This window comes from Cucurbita pepo, chromosome 9 (genome assembly GCF_057944985.1).
Source record: "Cucurbita pepo subsp. pepo isolate OVF chromosome 9, ASM5794498v1, whole genome shotgun sequence".
In the NCBI taxonomy this organism is placed as follows: Eukaryota; Viridiplantae; Streptophyta; class Magnoliopsida; order Cucurbitales; family Cucurbitaceae; genus Cucurbita; species Cucurbita pepo.
In genome coordinates, this window is record NC_141806.1 from 14,058,353 (window position 1) to 14,074,590 (window position 16,238).

A 16,238-nucleotide genomic window follows, 5' to 3' on the forward strand; every position below is an offset into this window, starting at 1 on the left:
ACCGTTAACAAATATTATTCGCTTTAGTCCGTTACATATCATCGTCAGTCTTACGTTTTTAAAACACGTATGTTAGAAAAATGTTTTCACATCCTTATAAGAAATGTTTCGTTCCCCTATCCAACCGACGCGGGATCATTCAAAAAGTGTCATTGTTACGTCGTTCTAGATAGCCCTCCCATCTATCTTTCATTTAATATTACATTCAAATTTGTAATAGAATAATGCTTTAATGATAGTTTTGAGAAATGGTCGTGGATCACGTGGTTATACAAATACAATTATGTACCACTTTCGTGGAAAGGAGTGTGGGCCTGAAATCGTAACTTTCCACCTCAAAAAGTAACCCATTTCACCCGAAATCTATAGTTTATATATTCCTCGGCTATCGGCGATTAGTTTGCTTACAAACAATATCTGGCCCCTGTTTCGCCGGAGATGGATGCAGCGCCACTTCTCGGCGAGGGGAACGGCGGAGACTATGCTCCGGCGAGGACATTTAAGGAGTTCAAGAAGATCGTGTGGAGTGAGACGGTGAAGACTTGGCTGATCTCCGGTCCGGTGATTTTCCAGATCGTTTGTCAATATGGAACCAACTCTGTCACTAATATTTTTGTGGGTCAGCTCGGGGAGCTTGAGCTCTCTGGAATTTCCATTGCCATCTCTGTTATTGCCACTTTCGCTTTCGGTTTCATGGTATGCACTCTCTCTATCTCTCTGTTATTGCCACTTTTTGCTTTCGGTTTCACGGTCTCTCACGAATACATGTCTATTGGTACGAGGCTTTTTGGAGAAACTCAAAGCAAGGTCATGAGAGCTTATGCTCAAAATGGACAGTGTCGTATCATTGTGGAGAGTCGTTATTCCTAACATGATATCAGGGTCATGCCCTTAACTTAGCTATGTCAATAGAATCCTCAAATGTCGAACAAATGATGTACTTTGTTCGAAGACTCCAGAGAAGGAGTCGAGCCTCGATTATGGGGATATCAAAGTCATGCCCTTAACTTAGTCATGTCAATAGAATACTCAATACTTTGTTCGAGGACTCCAGAGAAGAAGTCGAGCCTTGATTAAGGGGAGGCTATTCGAGGGTTCCATAGACTTCAGGGAAGGCTCGGTAGTGTACTTTATTGGAAAGGAGGATTGTTGAGAGGGAGTCCCTCTCCACGTTGGCTAATTTAGGGATACATATTCATTGGTATGAGGCCTTTTAGGGACTCAAAGCCACGAGAGCTTAGGCTCAAAGTGAATAATATCATAGGAGAGATGATTATTTCTAATATGTTATCAGAGTCATACCCTTAATTTAGCCATGTCAATAGAATCCTCAAATGTCGAACAAAGGGTGTACTTTGTTCGAGGGCTCCAGAGAAGGAGTCGAGCCTCGATTAAGGGGAGGCCTCAAGGAAGGCTCTGTAGTGTACGAGGGGAGGATTATTGAGAGTGAGTCCCACATTGGCTAATTTAGGAAATGATCATAGGTTTATAAGTAAGGAATACCATCTTCATTGATATAACGTCTTTTAGGGGCTCAAAGCCACGAGTACTTATGCTCAAAGTAGACAATATCATACCATTGTAGAGAGTCGTTATTCCTAACATCTCCCTCTCTATAAAAAAGTTTCATTATTGTTGAACAGTTTGGAATGGGAAGTGCAACGGAAACACTATGCGGCCAAGCATTTGGGGCAGGACAAATCCACATGCTGGGAGTATATATGCAGAGATCATGGGTGATAATGTTGATATGTGCACTGCTAATCACACCAGTCTATGTGTTTGCTACTCCCATTTTGAAGCTTTTGGGGCAACAAGACGATGTAGCAGAGCTGGCTGGAAGCTTCTCAGTGCTCATACTCCCACAGCTCTTCTCCTTTGTGGTGGCTTTCCCAACCCAAAAGTTCCTGCAAGCACAAAGCAAAGTGTGGGCCTTGGCTTGGATTGGATTTGGTGCCCTTATGGTCCATGTCTTGATGCTGTGGCTCTTCATTTTCCAGCTCGGTTGGGGCACCACCGGCGCTGGCATGGCCTTGAACATCTCTGGTTGGGGCATTGCCATTGCTCAAGTCATTTATGTGTTTGGTTGGTGCAGTGATGCTTGGAGGGGCTTCTCTTGGTTGGCTTTCAAGGATTTGTGGGGCTTTGTTCAGCTCTCATTTTCATCTGCTATCATGTTTTGCTTGGAGATTTGGTACATGAGTAGCATTGTTGTTCTTGCTGGTCACCTTCCAAATGCTGTCATTTCTGTTGATTCGCTATCCATTTGGTATGTATGGTTTAGTTCTTTGATATCATCTATTTGTGGCTGTGTTCTTGGTGATTTGAAGCTTCTTTTGTGGTTTTTTTTCAGTATGAACTTGAATGGATGGGAAAATATCATTTTCATTGGAGTTAATGTTGCTATGAGGTAATGAAATTTTGCAGTTTTTAAGGTTTAGATGCACTTTGTGTTGATGTTTTTGTGTTGTTGGTTTATAGTGTTAGAGTCTCCAATGAGCTTGGAAAGGGACGGCCTCGTGCAGCGATGTACTCCGTTTACGTGACGATAGCGGAGTCTCTCGTTCTTGGCCTCCTCTTTATGGTCTTGATATTCTTTGTCAAGGATCATTTTGCTGTCATCTTCACAAGTAGTGTTGCTGTGCAGAAATATGTTGCTAAATTGGCTTATCTTCTTGGTATAACCATGGTTCTCAATAGTGTCCAACCAGTCATATCAGGTGAACTTACAAATCTCGTGAAATTTCTTATAAGCATGTGGAAATTTCTTTCTAATAGACGCGTTTTAAAACGTGATACGTAATAGACCAAGTGAGATTGGACTGTTACAAATGGTATTAGAGCCAGATACTGGATGGTGTGCTAGCAAGAACGCTGGGCCTCCAACGGAGGTGGATTGTAAGATCCTACATCGGTTGAAGAGGGGAACGAAGCATTTCTTATAAAAGCGTAGAAATCTCTCCCTAGTAGACGCGTTTTAAAAACTTGAGGCTGACGGTAATACATAACGAGCCAAAGCGGACAATCTCTGTTAACAGTAGGCTTGAGCTGTTACAAATGGTATCAGAGCCAAGCACCGGGTGGTGTGCCAGCTAGGACGTCAGACCCCCAAGAAGGGTGGATTGTGAGATCCCACATTAGTTAGAGAGGGGAACGAAGCATTTATTATAAGAATGTTGAAACCTCTCCGAATAGACACATTTTAAAACCATGAGGCTAATGATGATACGTAACGGGCCAAAGCGGAGAATATCTGTTAGCGGTAAGCTTGAGTTGTTACAAATGGTATCAGAGCCAAGCATCGGGCGGTGTTCCAACAAGGACATTGGACCCCCAAGAGGGATGAACTGTGAGATCCCACGTCGGTTGGAGAGGGTAACGAATCATTTCTTATAAGGGTGTGGAAACCTCTCTCAAATAAACGCATTTTAAAAACCTTGAGGCTGACGGTGATACGTAACGGGCCAAAGCGGACAATATCTGTTAATGGTGGGTTTGGACTGTTACAAATGGTATCATAGCTAGGCACTAAGGGGTGTGTTAGAAAGAACATTGCACCCTTAAGAGGGGGGTGGATTGTGAGATCCCACATCAGTTGGAGAGGGGAACGAAACATTTCTTATAAGGGTGTAGAAACCTCTCCCTAATCGACGCGTTTTAAACCCATGAGGCTGACAGTGATACATAACGGCCAAAGCGGCCAACATCTATTAGCGATGAGCTTGGGCTGTTACAAATGGTATTAGTGTCAGGCACCAGGCAGTGTGCCAGCAAGGACGTTGGGCCTCCAAAGGGAGTGAATTATGAGTGAAAACCACTTTCTATTAGACACGTTTTAAAATCGTGAGACTAACAGTTATACATAACGGGTCAGAGGGAACAACATCTTTTACCGATGGCATTCTTTTGAACGACCCTTTGAAATTGTGTGTGGCTTCCCTTGTTTTCAGGTGTGGCCATAGGAGCAGGATGGCAAGCATTGGTGGCTTACATAAACTTAGCCTGCTATTACATTTTTGGTCTCCCTCTTGGGATCGTCTTAGGTTACGTAGCGAAATTCGGAGTCAAGGTATCTCAAAACTCGTATCGTGTTATCATGTTATCGTGTTATGTTTCGTTGACATCTTTGAACCTCAAACTTCCTCGATTCGTTTCATATAGGGGCTGTGGGGCGGAATGATCGCCGGGATCGCGATGCAAACGTTGCTGCTGCTACTCGTCCTATACAAAACCAACTGGAAGAAAGAAGTAAGTAAAAGCATACGAGTTCATGAGTCAAAGCATATCAATGGCTAACATGTTGAGCATAATGGTTGCAGGTTGAAGAAACTTCTGGAAGGATGCAGAAATGGACCGGACAAGACATCCAAAGAGATAATAGAGCTGAAAGCTAGAAGAGGATCAGCTGTTCATCACTTTCTTTCATTATCTTCTATGTCTTTCCTTCTTAATTTCATTTTGACTTTGACCATAAGTGTTTGAGAAATTTCATCATTTTGACTTTAATTTGAGAATTAGGTTAACTCGGTCATTGAGCTATACTGTCTGTTTTAACTTGTTACGTATCGTTGTTAGTCTCACGATTTTAAAACGTATCTATTAGGGAGAAGTTTTCATACCTTTATAAGGAATGTTTCAGCGTTCTCTCGAATTGGTGTGGAATCTCCAATCGAATCAAAATAGTGATCAATGATCGGAAAGTTCGTTTCAGTTCGAAAGTGAAAATACTGTATTTAAAGAACTAAAATACTGTAATCACGTAAACGTTTTCCTTCTCATACTGTAATATTGAAAATTTGAAATTATGTTGTAAAATATTATATTATATTTTGACTTCTCAAATATTATTAAATTTATTAGGATGGTTTATATTTTTAAATTATATTAAAAAATGAAAATTATTCACTAAAAATATTTTTGGAAATGAATAATTATTATATATATAAATATAATTTTATGGGGATAAGAATTGAAACAATTAACAATATATATTTTTTTTTTACAATCATTCAAATATTCATTTAATGAAATAAATTTATGAATTTGTGATATTTACAAAATTTATGAATAAAGAATGTAGCGTTTTTCTATAGTGATCCGTTTCTTGCATGTCGAGGATTCGATTTATTGGTCAACTAACTATCGATTTATTGAACGAGAAGTTAAGCACGAGCGAGAAAATTGATAAAAGAAACTAATTGATGTTTGACTACAAAAGGTTTGTGTTCAACTTTACGAGTTGCTTGGTTGAAAGGGGTCTGTTTCTTGCACGTCCAGAATTTGATCAAAACAACAAACGATCAGTTTATTGAACGAGAAGTTAAGGAAGGATTAGAAAATTGATAAAAGAACGTAACCAATGCTTGTCTACGAAGGGTTTATGTTCAACTCCACGAGTTGCTTGGTTGAAAGAGACCCGTTTCTTGCATGTCCAGGATTCGATCAGATCAACTAACGACCGGTTTATCGAACGAGAAGTTAAGCAAGGGTTAGAAAATTGACAAAAAGAACGTAACTGATGCTTGACTACGAAGGGTTTATGTTCAACTCCACGAGTTGCTGGGTTGAAAGGGACCCGTTTCTTGCATGTCCAGGATTCGATCAAATCAATCAACGACCGATTTATTGAACGAAAAGCTAAGTAAAGATTAGAAAATTGACAAAAAGAACCTAACCGATGCTCGATGTTTGACTACGGAGGGAAGATTTATGTTCAACTCCTTTTTTTTATTTTGTTTAATAAAAATAACGTTAATATCCAAAACAAATATTTTCTTAGAAGCTATTCTTAATATTTTGAAGAAGAAAAAAAAAAAAAAAAAAACTAAATAACTAAATAACGAAAATGGGCCTGGGAGAAAATCGCAATGGGTTGGGCCGACATACTTTATGTTAAAGCGTTTTTATTTAATTATTTTTTTAATGTTTTTCAATAATAATAATAAGATTTTTTTTTTTTTTAATGGAACTCAACTTTTTTTAATTACTTTTTTTACCGCTGTAATTAAACTTTTAAATAGGATAAGAATATTAAATTAGGCGAATCCAAATCTCAATTAGATAAAACTATTCAACTTTTTACCCTTTTTGATAATTTATTTTACCTATAAATTTTATCTTCTATCTTTTTAAAATTAGAATCATATATGTTGTTTTTTTCTTTTAAAATATATATATATATATATATATATATATATATTATATTCATTTCAATTTGCAAACCGACATTTTAAAATAGGTTACGAACAACCTTACCATACTTTTAAAATGTTAAAACATTTAACATTTGTAACGGACTTTAACAATGTTTTAAATTATGGATGAATAAAATTATTAAAAAATATGTATATATATAAATGTTTTAAATTTATACTCTCATCCTAACTTTACGTATTAATAAATTAAATTCAAAATTAATATCGATTAAATAGATAAGTACAAGGGTAAAACCGACTTTTAATTTAAAAAATAACATTCGGTCTTGGAATATGATGGACATAAAGATGAGAGTAGAGACATCTTTCTCGGTCAGACCTTAGGCTAAATAAAATGTAGACAAAATATTTGGCATCAAATTGGTAATAAATTAATGGGTAATTTAATTTAAATACTTTAATTCCATCCATAAATTACTAATTTTGAAAACTCCCTTCTCTACGTAAATTCTAATTAAATCAATTTTCCTTATTTTCTCCTTTTTTTTATTTATTTATTTATTTAATGGGAAATAATTAAAAATAAATAACAATAATAAATCTTAAATGTAATTAAAGCCAAATTATTTATTTCAGGAAATAATTTTAAAAATACACACCCACTCAATTTTTCGTTACTAAATTAGGTAAAGAGAGACTAAAATTGGCATTATTCGCTATTTTTATGCGTTTTTGTAATATATATAATTTAGTTATAAAAAAAATTTATTTATATATTTATATATTTATTTATTTGTTGCAAAATTAGAGTTTTGCACGTCAGCGTTCAAAATGGGTTTTTAAGGATAGTGTTAGATGACACGAGTATACCAACATTACACTTATATCTTTAAATCGAAAGTGTATGGAACGCTCTCCTGTACGATATTTGTAAATGACTGAGCATGGACGTGAGAAAGTTCATGGCTCAATAGTATTTGGATGGATGGTTGGGATGTCCCGATGTATAGTTGATTCATGGGTCGATTCTCAATAAGCATGTCTGTGTGAGGAACAAGGATCGATGACATCCTGAAATATAGGACACCATAAAAGAATGCAAATCATGAATAAACTTATAATTTGTGTATAATAAGTCTCTAAAAATTTTTAAAATTCTTCGATATAAACTTTAATTTTGTGGTTAAAGAACTTTAAAATTTTAAATTTATGTCCTTTCATCCATAAATTTTTAAAAATTAGAAAAATTAAAAACTAAATTCTAAGTTTGAAACATATTATATATATATATGTATATGTATGTAGATGTATATATATATATATATGTATATGTATATATATGTATATACAGTTTGTCAAACGCGTTTACTAAAAAGATTAAAACGAAATTTTTATTTTTATTTAAGATACGCATCTCAAAAAGAAATAAAAAATACATTCGATCGTGTATTTTCTCAACCGTACTTTTTATTTTTTATTTTTTGAATAAATGCTTCGTTCTCTAAAGTACGTATGCCCTTTTCTATGCTCTTATCCAGTTACTTTATAATTTAAAAAATATATATGTGTATATTTATTTATTTTCGTTTAATTAAGATTTTATAACAATTGAGTATATTTTTTAAAAATTACATTATAAATAGTTTTAAAAAAATTAATGGTTATTGGAGAATAAATAATAAAAAATAATTAGGAAAATTTTTAGATCCAACTAATTTCACACGTGGAAATACGGTGCACATTTACAAAAATATATAATTTTATACAAAAATTAATTATAAATTTAATTCGTGGTTTTTTCAAATTTAAATTTATTTAGTCTCTAAAATTTAAAAGTCATAAACTTTGTATTTAATAATTTTTTAATATATAAGATATCAATTTTATATATAATTTTAGAAATTAATTAATTTAATAAATATAAAAATAAAATTTATATCTACTAGAATTCTAAAATTTTATTTTAATAAAAATTATATTGTGATAGGATAAATTTTGAATATTAAATTGGTTACAAATAAATTATTATTTCAGTCAAAATATTGGGACAAAAAAATATTTTTTAATGGAAAGTATAAAATAAAAATAAATATTTAAATTGAAGAGATAAAATAAGAATGAGCATAAGAAGACAAGAAAGATGTCAGTCTTTGGTTGCAAACGTGTTGAATAATCAAAGATTCTTTTTTATTTTAATAATATATAATTTTTGTGAACCAAACAAATTCGAAATTTCTAATTTACTTATTTATTTTTTTTATTTTTTTATAGCCTCGAGATTTTGGATAAAATCAAAATATTAAATTCTACCCTCGTATCACGTTTTAATATATTTTAGTTTCCATTTTATAACAAATTCTCAAATTAATCATTTATATTTTAAAATTTTGTTATATTAAAATATATTTGACATGTGGCGTGCTTCGAGAATAAATAATGTTCGAAATTATTTAAAATATTTAAAATTATTACTTATACCAACAATATATATTTTTCTTTTCGGTAACTCAATTATAAAAATTCCTTTGAAGTAATCTTACGTTGTGTCTGTGGAACATGTGAGTAACGACAAAACATGTTTTTCGATAACACAGTCATAAAAACTCCAGCATTAAGCGTATTTATTTTAAAGTAATTTTATGCTGGGTTACCTTTTGAGAATTTGTCTGGACAAAACAAGCTGAAATGATATGTATTGGTCGGTGGGAATAGTCTTCGCTCTTAAAAGTAGGTAACACGGTCACGTTGCAGTAGAATATCGAGATCATCAAATAGTTTTCACTTTCAGAAACGACAAGTAGGTAACATGATTATATTACAAAAGGGCGTCGAGACTATCAACATCAAGTCCTAGACAATGGTGTTAGAACCTGAATATATTAAAAAAAAAAAAAAAAGACAATAATTTAATAATCAATCAGTGATAAATTATTTAAGAAAAAATATAATTGAGACTTTTATGAATCTGGAAATGATCTATTATTATATATATTTTATAGAAAATGTATATTATAGCAATTTTTAGATACAAAATATATTTCAGTTAGTACCGTTATTCTAATTAATGAGCAAATAATATGGCATATAAATATATATTTCAGTTATTTCAAGATAATTTTATTTAGATCTCAAATTATTTAATTTTTATAAAGAAAATAGAGCCCGATCTAGTTATATTAATAATTAAAATTTAATAAAAGACAATTATTAAAAAGTTTACAGATTAAAAAAAGATACTGTACGCTTTTATCTGTATCATCACTCATGCCCAAAATTATAATTGATACACTTTTATAACAAATGTTTCGTTCCCCTCTCTAACTAATATGGATCTCACAATCCACCTCTTAGATGTCAGCGTATTTGCTAGTACACCACCTAGTCTTGACTTTCTAATACCATTTGTAACCGTTTAAGCCCACGACTAGCAGATATTGTCCGCATTGGTTCGTTATGTATCTTCGTTAACCTCATAATTGTATTCGCTAGTAACCGCATTTGTAATCGTTATGTTCAAAAGAAAGGACAAATTGAGGTGTCAAGGTGGCCTATGAACAGAACTCTTTGATAGCAAACGTGTAGCTTGGCTAACCCCTCCGTAGCATTCTCAGCAGTGCGTTCCATTACCATGCCGCTGCGTCCCCTCTACACGCGGCGAAAATAAAAACATTTTAATTTATTATTCCCCATATAAATCCATTTTTTTGTTTATTAAATTAAAAAAAAAAATATATATATATATATATATATATATATATAATTTTCATTTAAGAATATCCTTTTTTATTTAATTTTAATTTAATTTAATTTCTCTCGTCTTTATCTCCGGGCAATTTATTTATTGGAGAGCCAAAAATCAGTTTCCTTCGCCCAATTACTTCAATTAATTCCCAATAAATCGATTAAAATAATGCTATGAATCTGTGCCTCTGAGATGCCAATTTCTCAGTCAAAACCTCTTCTCCTATCCTCAATCCCTCGTCTTCTTCATCTCCGGATCCGCCTTCTTGCTTCACTCCGTCCTTCTCTGTCGCCATTAATGGCTTCCTCTTCCTCTTCCTCCATCATTTCCGAGTCTGCTGCGGGAGAAATCGCCGAAGGATTCATTCATTGCTGATTAAAACCTGAACAGTACGTTTACTTCTTCTTCTTCTTCTTCTCTCTCTGATTTCTTCTTTTTCCTTTTACTTCCACTTCTCATTCTCTGTAATCAATTCCTCTACTCCGCCGCTGAATCCGCTTTTCCTGTTTTCATCAGCCGGATTAGCCGATCAAGTTCTTCGTTCTTCCGTGTATTTAACCACCGGGAACTCACATTCTTCGAAAAAAAAAGCCCTAGCCGGAATTCCGATCGGAAGCGAGAATCAGAGTAAATCGATGACTCAAACGGCGTCGTTTAGTTTCGCCAATCGTAAAACTTCCTCGAATTTGGAGCGGTTTCTTCAATGCGTTACTCCTTCCGTTCCTTGGCGAACTCTTCCTCAGGTAAAAAGCAAAAAAAACCCTTAATCTTCTTATTTTTCCGTTTATTTTGTTAATTTATTGTTATATTATACCTTAATTTTAATTACAGAATTTAAAATTCTCCCATTTTCCGCCACCATTATAATTTATTTTCCATATTCACCGTTATAATTATTAATTTTCTTGCCATTTTTATAGATAAAGATATTTACTACATTTATTATATTTATTATATTTTTTCTGGAGGGAGTGATTAAAAAAAAAAAAAAAAAAAAAAAAAAAAGAGTCGGAGTGAATCCGCGGGAATAATACTAAACGTGGCGGATAGATTTCTAATTTCCTCAACTCGCTGAGTCATCTTTTCTCCTTTTTGTCTTTTTGTGTAAATTATGCAATGGGCCGAGTCGTTGTCCTTCTGGGCCCATTAAGACTAAGATAGCTATAATATTCTCCGAATATACCATATATACACAGATCTCCTCTTCTACTAATTTATAATAATGCCAAATTAATAAAAATATTTTTGCTAAAAAAAATAATTTTAAAAATTTTTAAACCTTAAAAATTTTCAATAATACTCTTGAATTTTAAAAATTTAAAATTTTAAAAGTAGCTTCAACATTATCAACGGAATCTATTAGCATCTCATAATAGGTATTTTTTATTTTAAAGTTTAAATGTATTTTTGAAATTTTTTTTAATAAAAAAAATGGTATTAATGAAACTTTTGAAAATTAGTATTTTTAAAATAAAGTATTAACGGTTTTCGTCCAAAATTAACGGTAATTGTTAATTTTTTTTTTTTTTTTTTGAAAGTTTAAGGATATTATTGAAACTTTTGAAAGTTTTGGGGTATTTTTTAAATAAAGTAGAGTATTTTTTTTTTATAATTTAGTGAATTTATGATAATTATTTTTAATCAATATATAATTTTTTTTATTGAATTATGTTTCTGTTGTAGTAACTATAAACTCATTATCATAATATTTTTGAAATTAGCTATTTTTGTCATTTGGTTAGAAAACAAATGAAATTATTTTTTTTTAATTATATTTAGGCCGACCCTACAAGGGTGGCCATTAAGCAACGTGCTTAAAGAGACGGGCCCACGTGTCATATTGATTGGCTTTTAAAGAAATATTCCTCTACTTTTTTCCTTCCATAAATAAAAATATTTTGTAAATTAAATTTGATTGATAATTCATCACAAAAAGATAGAACTTGTGGGCCATCATTTTTCGTCATGAAGTGCTAAATTAGAGGTGTTAAAAGAATGGGTAGGGCACCAACTCGAAAAATTTTAAATTAATAATCATTCGGTTGGATTGTTAATAGTAAGGATTGTTTGTTTGAGTTTAAAAAATTTATATTCGAACAATTGAATTAGGTATGAAATGATTTTCCTACCTAACTTGTGTTAGGAATCACGACTCTCCACAATAGTATGATATTGTCCACTTTGAGTATTATAAGCTCTCGTAGCTTTGCTTTGGGCTACCCGGAAAGGCCTCATACCAATGGAGATTAGTATAACCCATGGTCTTCTAGTAAATTAACTAATGTGGGACTCACTCCCAACAATCCTCCCCTGAGGCTTATGGAGCTCTCAAATAGCCTCCCCTTAATCGAGGCTCGACTCCTTTCTCTGGAGCCCTCGAACAAAGTACACCCTTTGTTTGACACTTTAGTCACTTTTGACTACACCTTCGAGGCTCACAATTCTTTGTTCGATATTTGAGGATGCTATTGACATGACTAAGTTTAGAGCATGGTTCTAATACCATGTTAGGAATCACGACTCTCCACAATGGTATGATATTGTCCACTTTGAGCATAAGCGCTCGTGGCTTTGTGTTGGGCTACCCCAAAAGGTCTCATGCCAATGGAGATTAGTATTCCTCACATATAAACCCATGATCTTTCACTAAATTAACCAACGTGGGACTCACTCCCAGTAATCCTCAACAACTTGACCCAACCTATGAACACGCTTATGCTAAATAATGTTGTAATTACATCATTTTTAGTCCATATATTAGTGTTTTTCGTTTTAACTGAACGTTAATGTTAGACTTTATTATTAACTTGCTTGAGATTTGAAACTTCAGTCAAGCTTTTCGGGTTTAGCGATGATTTATTATCGCATTAGAGTAAGAGGTCGAGTAGGAGGTCGAGTAGGAGGTCGTGTGTTTCGAAAGAGTGATCAAGAGGGTGGGAATTTGAAGCCATTGGTTGCTGTGCTGTCTAAGCCTCATTTTGTTGTATGCAATTCATGGAAGATCTTTTGTGCAGCCAGTAGGGTAGAACTTGCTTGTAAGTGTTTCTGTCTTACTTTCTCTAAACTTACTATCATCTTTTCTTTTTCATATAGAGCTGCCTTCATGATCTCAATAGTCATTGGCAACAACCTGATAAAGATACGGTTCAGTACTTCACGCTCGGCGAGCTATGGGATTGCTATAACGAATGGAGTGCATATGGCGCCGGTATCCCGATACAGTTGAACGGTTCGGAGACTGCCATGCAGTTCTATGTGCCTTATCTGTCTGCAATTCAGATCTACACAAGCAAGCCTGTTGCCCCTCCCAGGTATACTGAAGCTACTTTCATTTCATGCTTGCTGCTGCCTTGGAATGTTTGAAAACTCTGTTTCTCAATGACTAATGGCTTTTTATTGGTACGGGTCGAGATACAACTCGGACTCCGTTTAATCATTGGGAAGAATACTTAAAAAAGTAATAAAAGGGAATGTTTGATATGCTCCTGTTGTATTGCACTGTATTATGAGATCTCACGTTGGTTGGGGAGGAGAACGGAACATTTTTTATAAGGGTGTTGAAACCTCTCCCTAATAGACGTGTTTTAAAAAACTTGAACGGAACATATCTGCTAGTGGTGGGCTTCGCTGTTATAGTATGTAATCTATTTTTGTTCGATTACTCTTTATAGAAACCGAAGATATGATAGCGACATGGCAGAATGCGAAAGTGATTCGTGGAGTGACGATAGCTGGAGTGATAACCTGTCAAGATCCTTGAGCAACAACTCTAGCAGGACATGGGATGCGGTTTCTGAAGATTCGAGCTTCGACCAGGACGGATCGTGGTCGTTAAGGGAAAAACTTGGTTACCTCTCTTTACAATATATGGAGATGTCTTCTCCTTATTGGAGAGTGCCTCTTTTGGACAAGGTATGCCTATTTTTTGAGCTTGCATAAAAGAAAAGTATATCCTCAACCTCGACATTCCGACGAGCATTTCTCGTCGAGGATGAAAACTCGATGTCGTTAAGAACTAGAAAAACAAAACCTATTGAACTTCAAATTTAACTGTTCTATAGTTGTTGATATTATGAACATTTTCTTTACTTATGTTCGAAAATTTTCATTTCAGATAACGGAACTAACTCAAACATATCCAGCTCTAAATACACTTAGGAGTGTGGATCTTTCTCCAGCAAGTTGGATGGCTGTTTCTTGGTAAACAACACCACCTTCCTCTATCTATCGATCGACACAAGCTTTCGGGTTATTGATTTTGTTTGCTGCGTTCGGCTTGAATCAGGTATCCTATTTATCATATCCCGAGTCAAATAAACGACAAGGACTTCTCGACATGCTTTCTAACGTATCATACATTGTCTTCATCTTTCCAAGGTGCGTAATTGTCTGTCTATACTCGTTTCCGAATATGTTAGAATTCTTTGTCCAATGTTTGATGAATTCCAGATTGCTCCATGGATCATGAAGGGCAAGATGGATGTACTTGTTCGAATATCGCAACCACAGGCCAAACCGACGACAAAACGAGCGGTTTTTCTTCTTCTTCTTCTTCTTCTTGCCTTTTCCCATTTGGGTTAGCCACTTACAGAATGCAGGGAGATCTCTGGTTGCAGCCAGAGACATCGGATTACGAACGGATGGTCGATCTCTATCATACCGCCGATTCGTGGTTGAAACAGCTCAACGTTCATCACCACGACTTCAACTTCTTTTCCCTTCACTCAACCTTGTAGATAATGAGCTTCTTTTGTGCAACCAACATGAGAATACTATGCCTTGTCTCTTCCCACAGCACTTCACTTGACAATTTAGCTAGAAAACTGAGTTTGATTGATTAAGAACAACAATCCTTTTGTAGTTTTTAACTCGGAAAAAAAAAATGATGAACAAACGATTGTTGTGCTTTGAGGATGAGTTTTGTATTTAAGTTCAAGGCTTTAGTGTTTTGTTTTCCCCCACTTTCCTTTGGACCTTTTGTTGTGTTGTGTTGTGGACTTCCCTGACATTTAGAGGCTGCTGCTTTTTACAACATGCCTGATTGGAAGTTGTTTTGTAATGCAAGTTTCTATTATTGTACGTTACACGCTCTCGAGAAGCTTCTCGGCTCGTAGCTTTTAATAGACTCAAAACACGTACTTAGATCGTTCCTTTTTCTGATATACGAAATATGATCGATTTTGTTTGCTAGTGTGACGAAAAAAAAAAAAAGCACTTCCGGCCTAGGGATGTCCCCATACGGAGAGTTTGCCCTCCCGGGTATGTTTGCCATATATCGGGGTGGAAGATGGAATCGGGGCGGATTGAGGCAAAAAAATCTCTTCAAAGACAATATTCAATAACTGAGAAAGCGCATCCAAACCAATGGTATCAGCCTTGTTTGTTGGGCTGGGTAATGGCTTGCAGCTCCCCTGGTTTGTTTGGTTTGGGAAAAGCGGTTGCAAGGAGCGGAACATCGGTTGAAACAACCGATGTTCCGGGGGCCATTAGGATAGTCGTGTGACATGAGCACCGGACTAAGGGGTGTAACTATTTCTAGTTCTTTTGGAGAAAAAATGTATTTTTCAAGGTAGAATTAAAAGCTAGATTCAAAACCCTAATAGTCTCGATACGAGATTTTTCTACCTCCTTTACGATACGATCGAATTACCTACTTGACTTGTTTTAAATTTTCTATGATTGATCACGATCACCACAAACTAATACAAATTCTTCTAGTATGTTTTGTTTTGACTCACATGATTTTAAGAAACTTACTGAAGAATTGCTTAAACCTAAATATATTTAACTCTGGAGTTCCGAGAAGGAAGTAGAGGTGTTCAAAATATTGGATGACTAGAAAAATCCAATCAACCGAACCTGTATGGTTCGAGTTGAGTTATAAACTTATTTCAATGGGACAGATTCAAAAAAAAAAAAAAAAAAACTTTATGGGTTGAGTGGTTCGTTAATTTTCAAGAAACTGGATCAAGTTGAACGGAATTCATTTAAATTTATTATGAATTTAAAAAAATGTATTTTTACTCCCAATAAAATTATATAAACGACATTTATTTTTATTTTTATTTAATTTCTCGATTATGTTATTCAAAATATATATTCAAATTAAGTTTAAATTTGAATAGACCATCCAAACGGCCCGAACCAACTCAATCCATAAAATTTGTGGTTGAACGGTGTGAGTTGAAAAATTTACAGATTGGATAAATTGGTTGAGTCTAAACATCCAAACCCGACACACAAACACTCTCGAGATGGAAGAATAGTTTGTTAATATAGATAATAACTATCGGCTTTTTAAACATTTTTTAATTATCATAATAAAACTCATTTATTATTTA

At 34.2% G+C, this 16,238-nt stretch overlaps 2 protein-coding genes across 3 annotated transcripts; both read left to right on the forward strand.

The window, feature by feature from the left end:
* The first annotated feature begins 393 nt into the window (after positions 1–393).
* LOC111802178 (protein DETOXIFICATION 35) lies at positions 394–4,539 on the forward strand. Its single transcript, XM_023686444.2, has 7 exons — positions 394–696; positions 1,644–2,269; positions 2,354–2,410; positions 2,482–2,720; positions 3,951–4,069; positions 4,162–4,248; positions 4,320–4,539. The coding sequence occupies exons 1-7, from the start codon at positions 439–441 to the stop codon at positions 4,392–4,394; spliced, it is 1,461 nt and encodes a 486-aa protein (XP_023542212.2). The 5' UTR covers positions 394–438; the 3' UTR covers positions 4,395–4,539.
* Positions 4,540–9,979: 5,440 nt separating this feature from the next.
* LOC111802382 (uncharacterized) lies at positions 9,980–14,976 on the forward strand. Of its 2 annotated transcripts, none has more exons than XM_087127287.1 (7): positions 9,980–10,286; positions 10,414–10,640; positions 12,991–13,208; positions 13,569–13,809; positions 14,012–14,097; positions 14,183–14,274; positions 14,368–14,976. In XM_087127287.1, the coding sequence occupies exons 2-7, from the start codon at positions 10,533–10,535 to the stop codon at positions 14,631–14,633; spliced, it is 1,011 nt and encodes a 336-aa protein (XP_086983413.1). In that variant the 5' UTR covers positions 9,980–10,286; positions 10,414–10,532; the 3' UTR covers positions 14,634–14,976. The 2 variants fall into 2 exon arrangements, with proteins under 2 accessions (XP_086983413.1, XP_023542494.2); XM_023686726.2 differs by having other exon boundaries at positions 9,982–10,286; positions 14,347–14,976.
* Positions 14,977–16,238: the final 1,262 nt, after the last annotated feature.

What these genes read in the sequence shown, in the direction of transcription:
- LOC111802178 (XM_023686444.2), top strand. Translation starts at nt 439, where the DNA reads ATGGATGCAGCGCCACTTCTCGGCGAGGGGAACGGCGGAGACTATGCT. An exon ending in CTTTCGCTTTCGGTTTCATG is followed by an intron (nt 697 to 1,643) that starts GTATGCACTCTC and finishes ATTGTTGAACAG; the next exon opens with TTTGGAATGGGAAGTGCAAC. An exon ending in GTTGATTCGCTATCCATTTG is followed by an intron (nt 2,270 to 2,353) that starts GTATGTATGGTT and finishes GTTTTTTTTCAG; the next exon opens with TATGAACTTGAATGGATGGG.
- LOC111802382 (XM_023686726.2), top strand. Translation starts at nt 10,533, where the DNA reads ATGACTCAAACGGCGTCGTTTAGTTTCGCCAATCGTAAAACTTCCTCG. An exon ending in CTTGGCGAACTCTTCCTCAG is followed by an intron (nt 10,641 to 12,990) that starts GTAAAAAGCAAA and finishes TTTTTCATATAG; the next exon opens with AGCTGCCTTCATGATCTCAA. An exon ending in AAGCCTGTTGCCCCTCCCAG is followed by an intron (nt 13,209 to 13,568) that starts GTATACTGAAGC and finishes TACTCTTTATAG; the next exon opens with AAACCGAAGATATGATAGCG.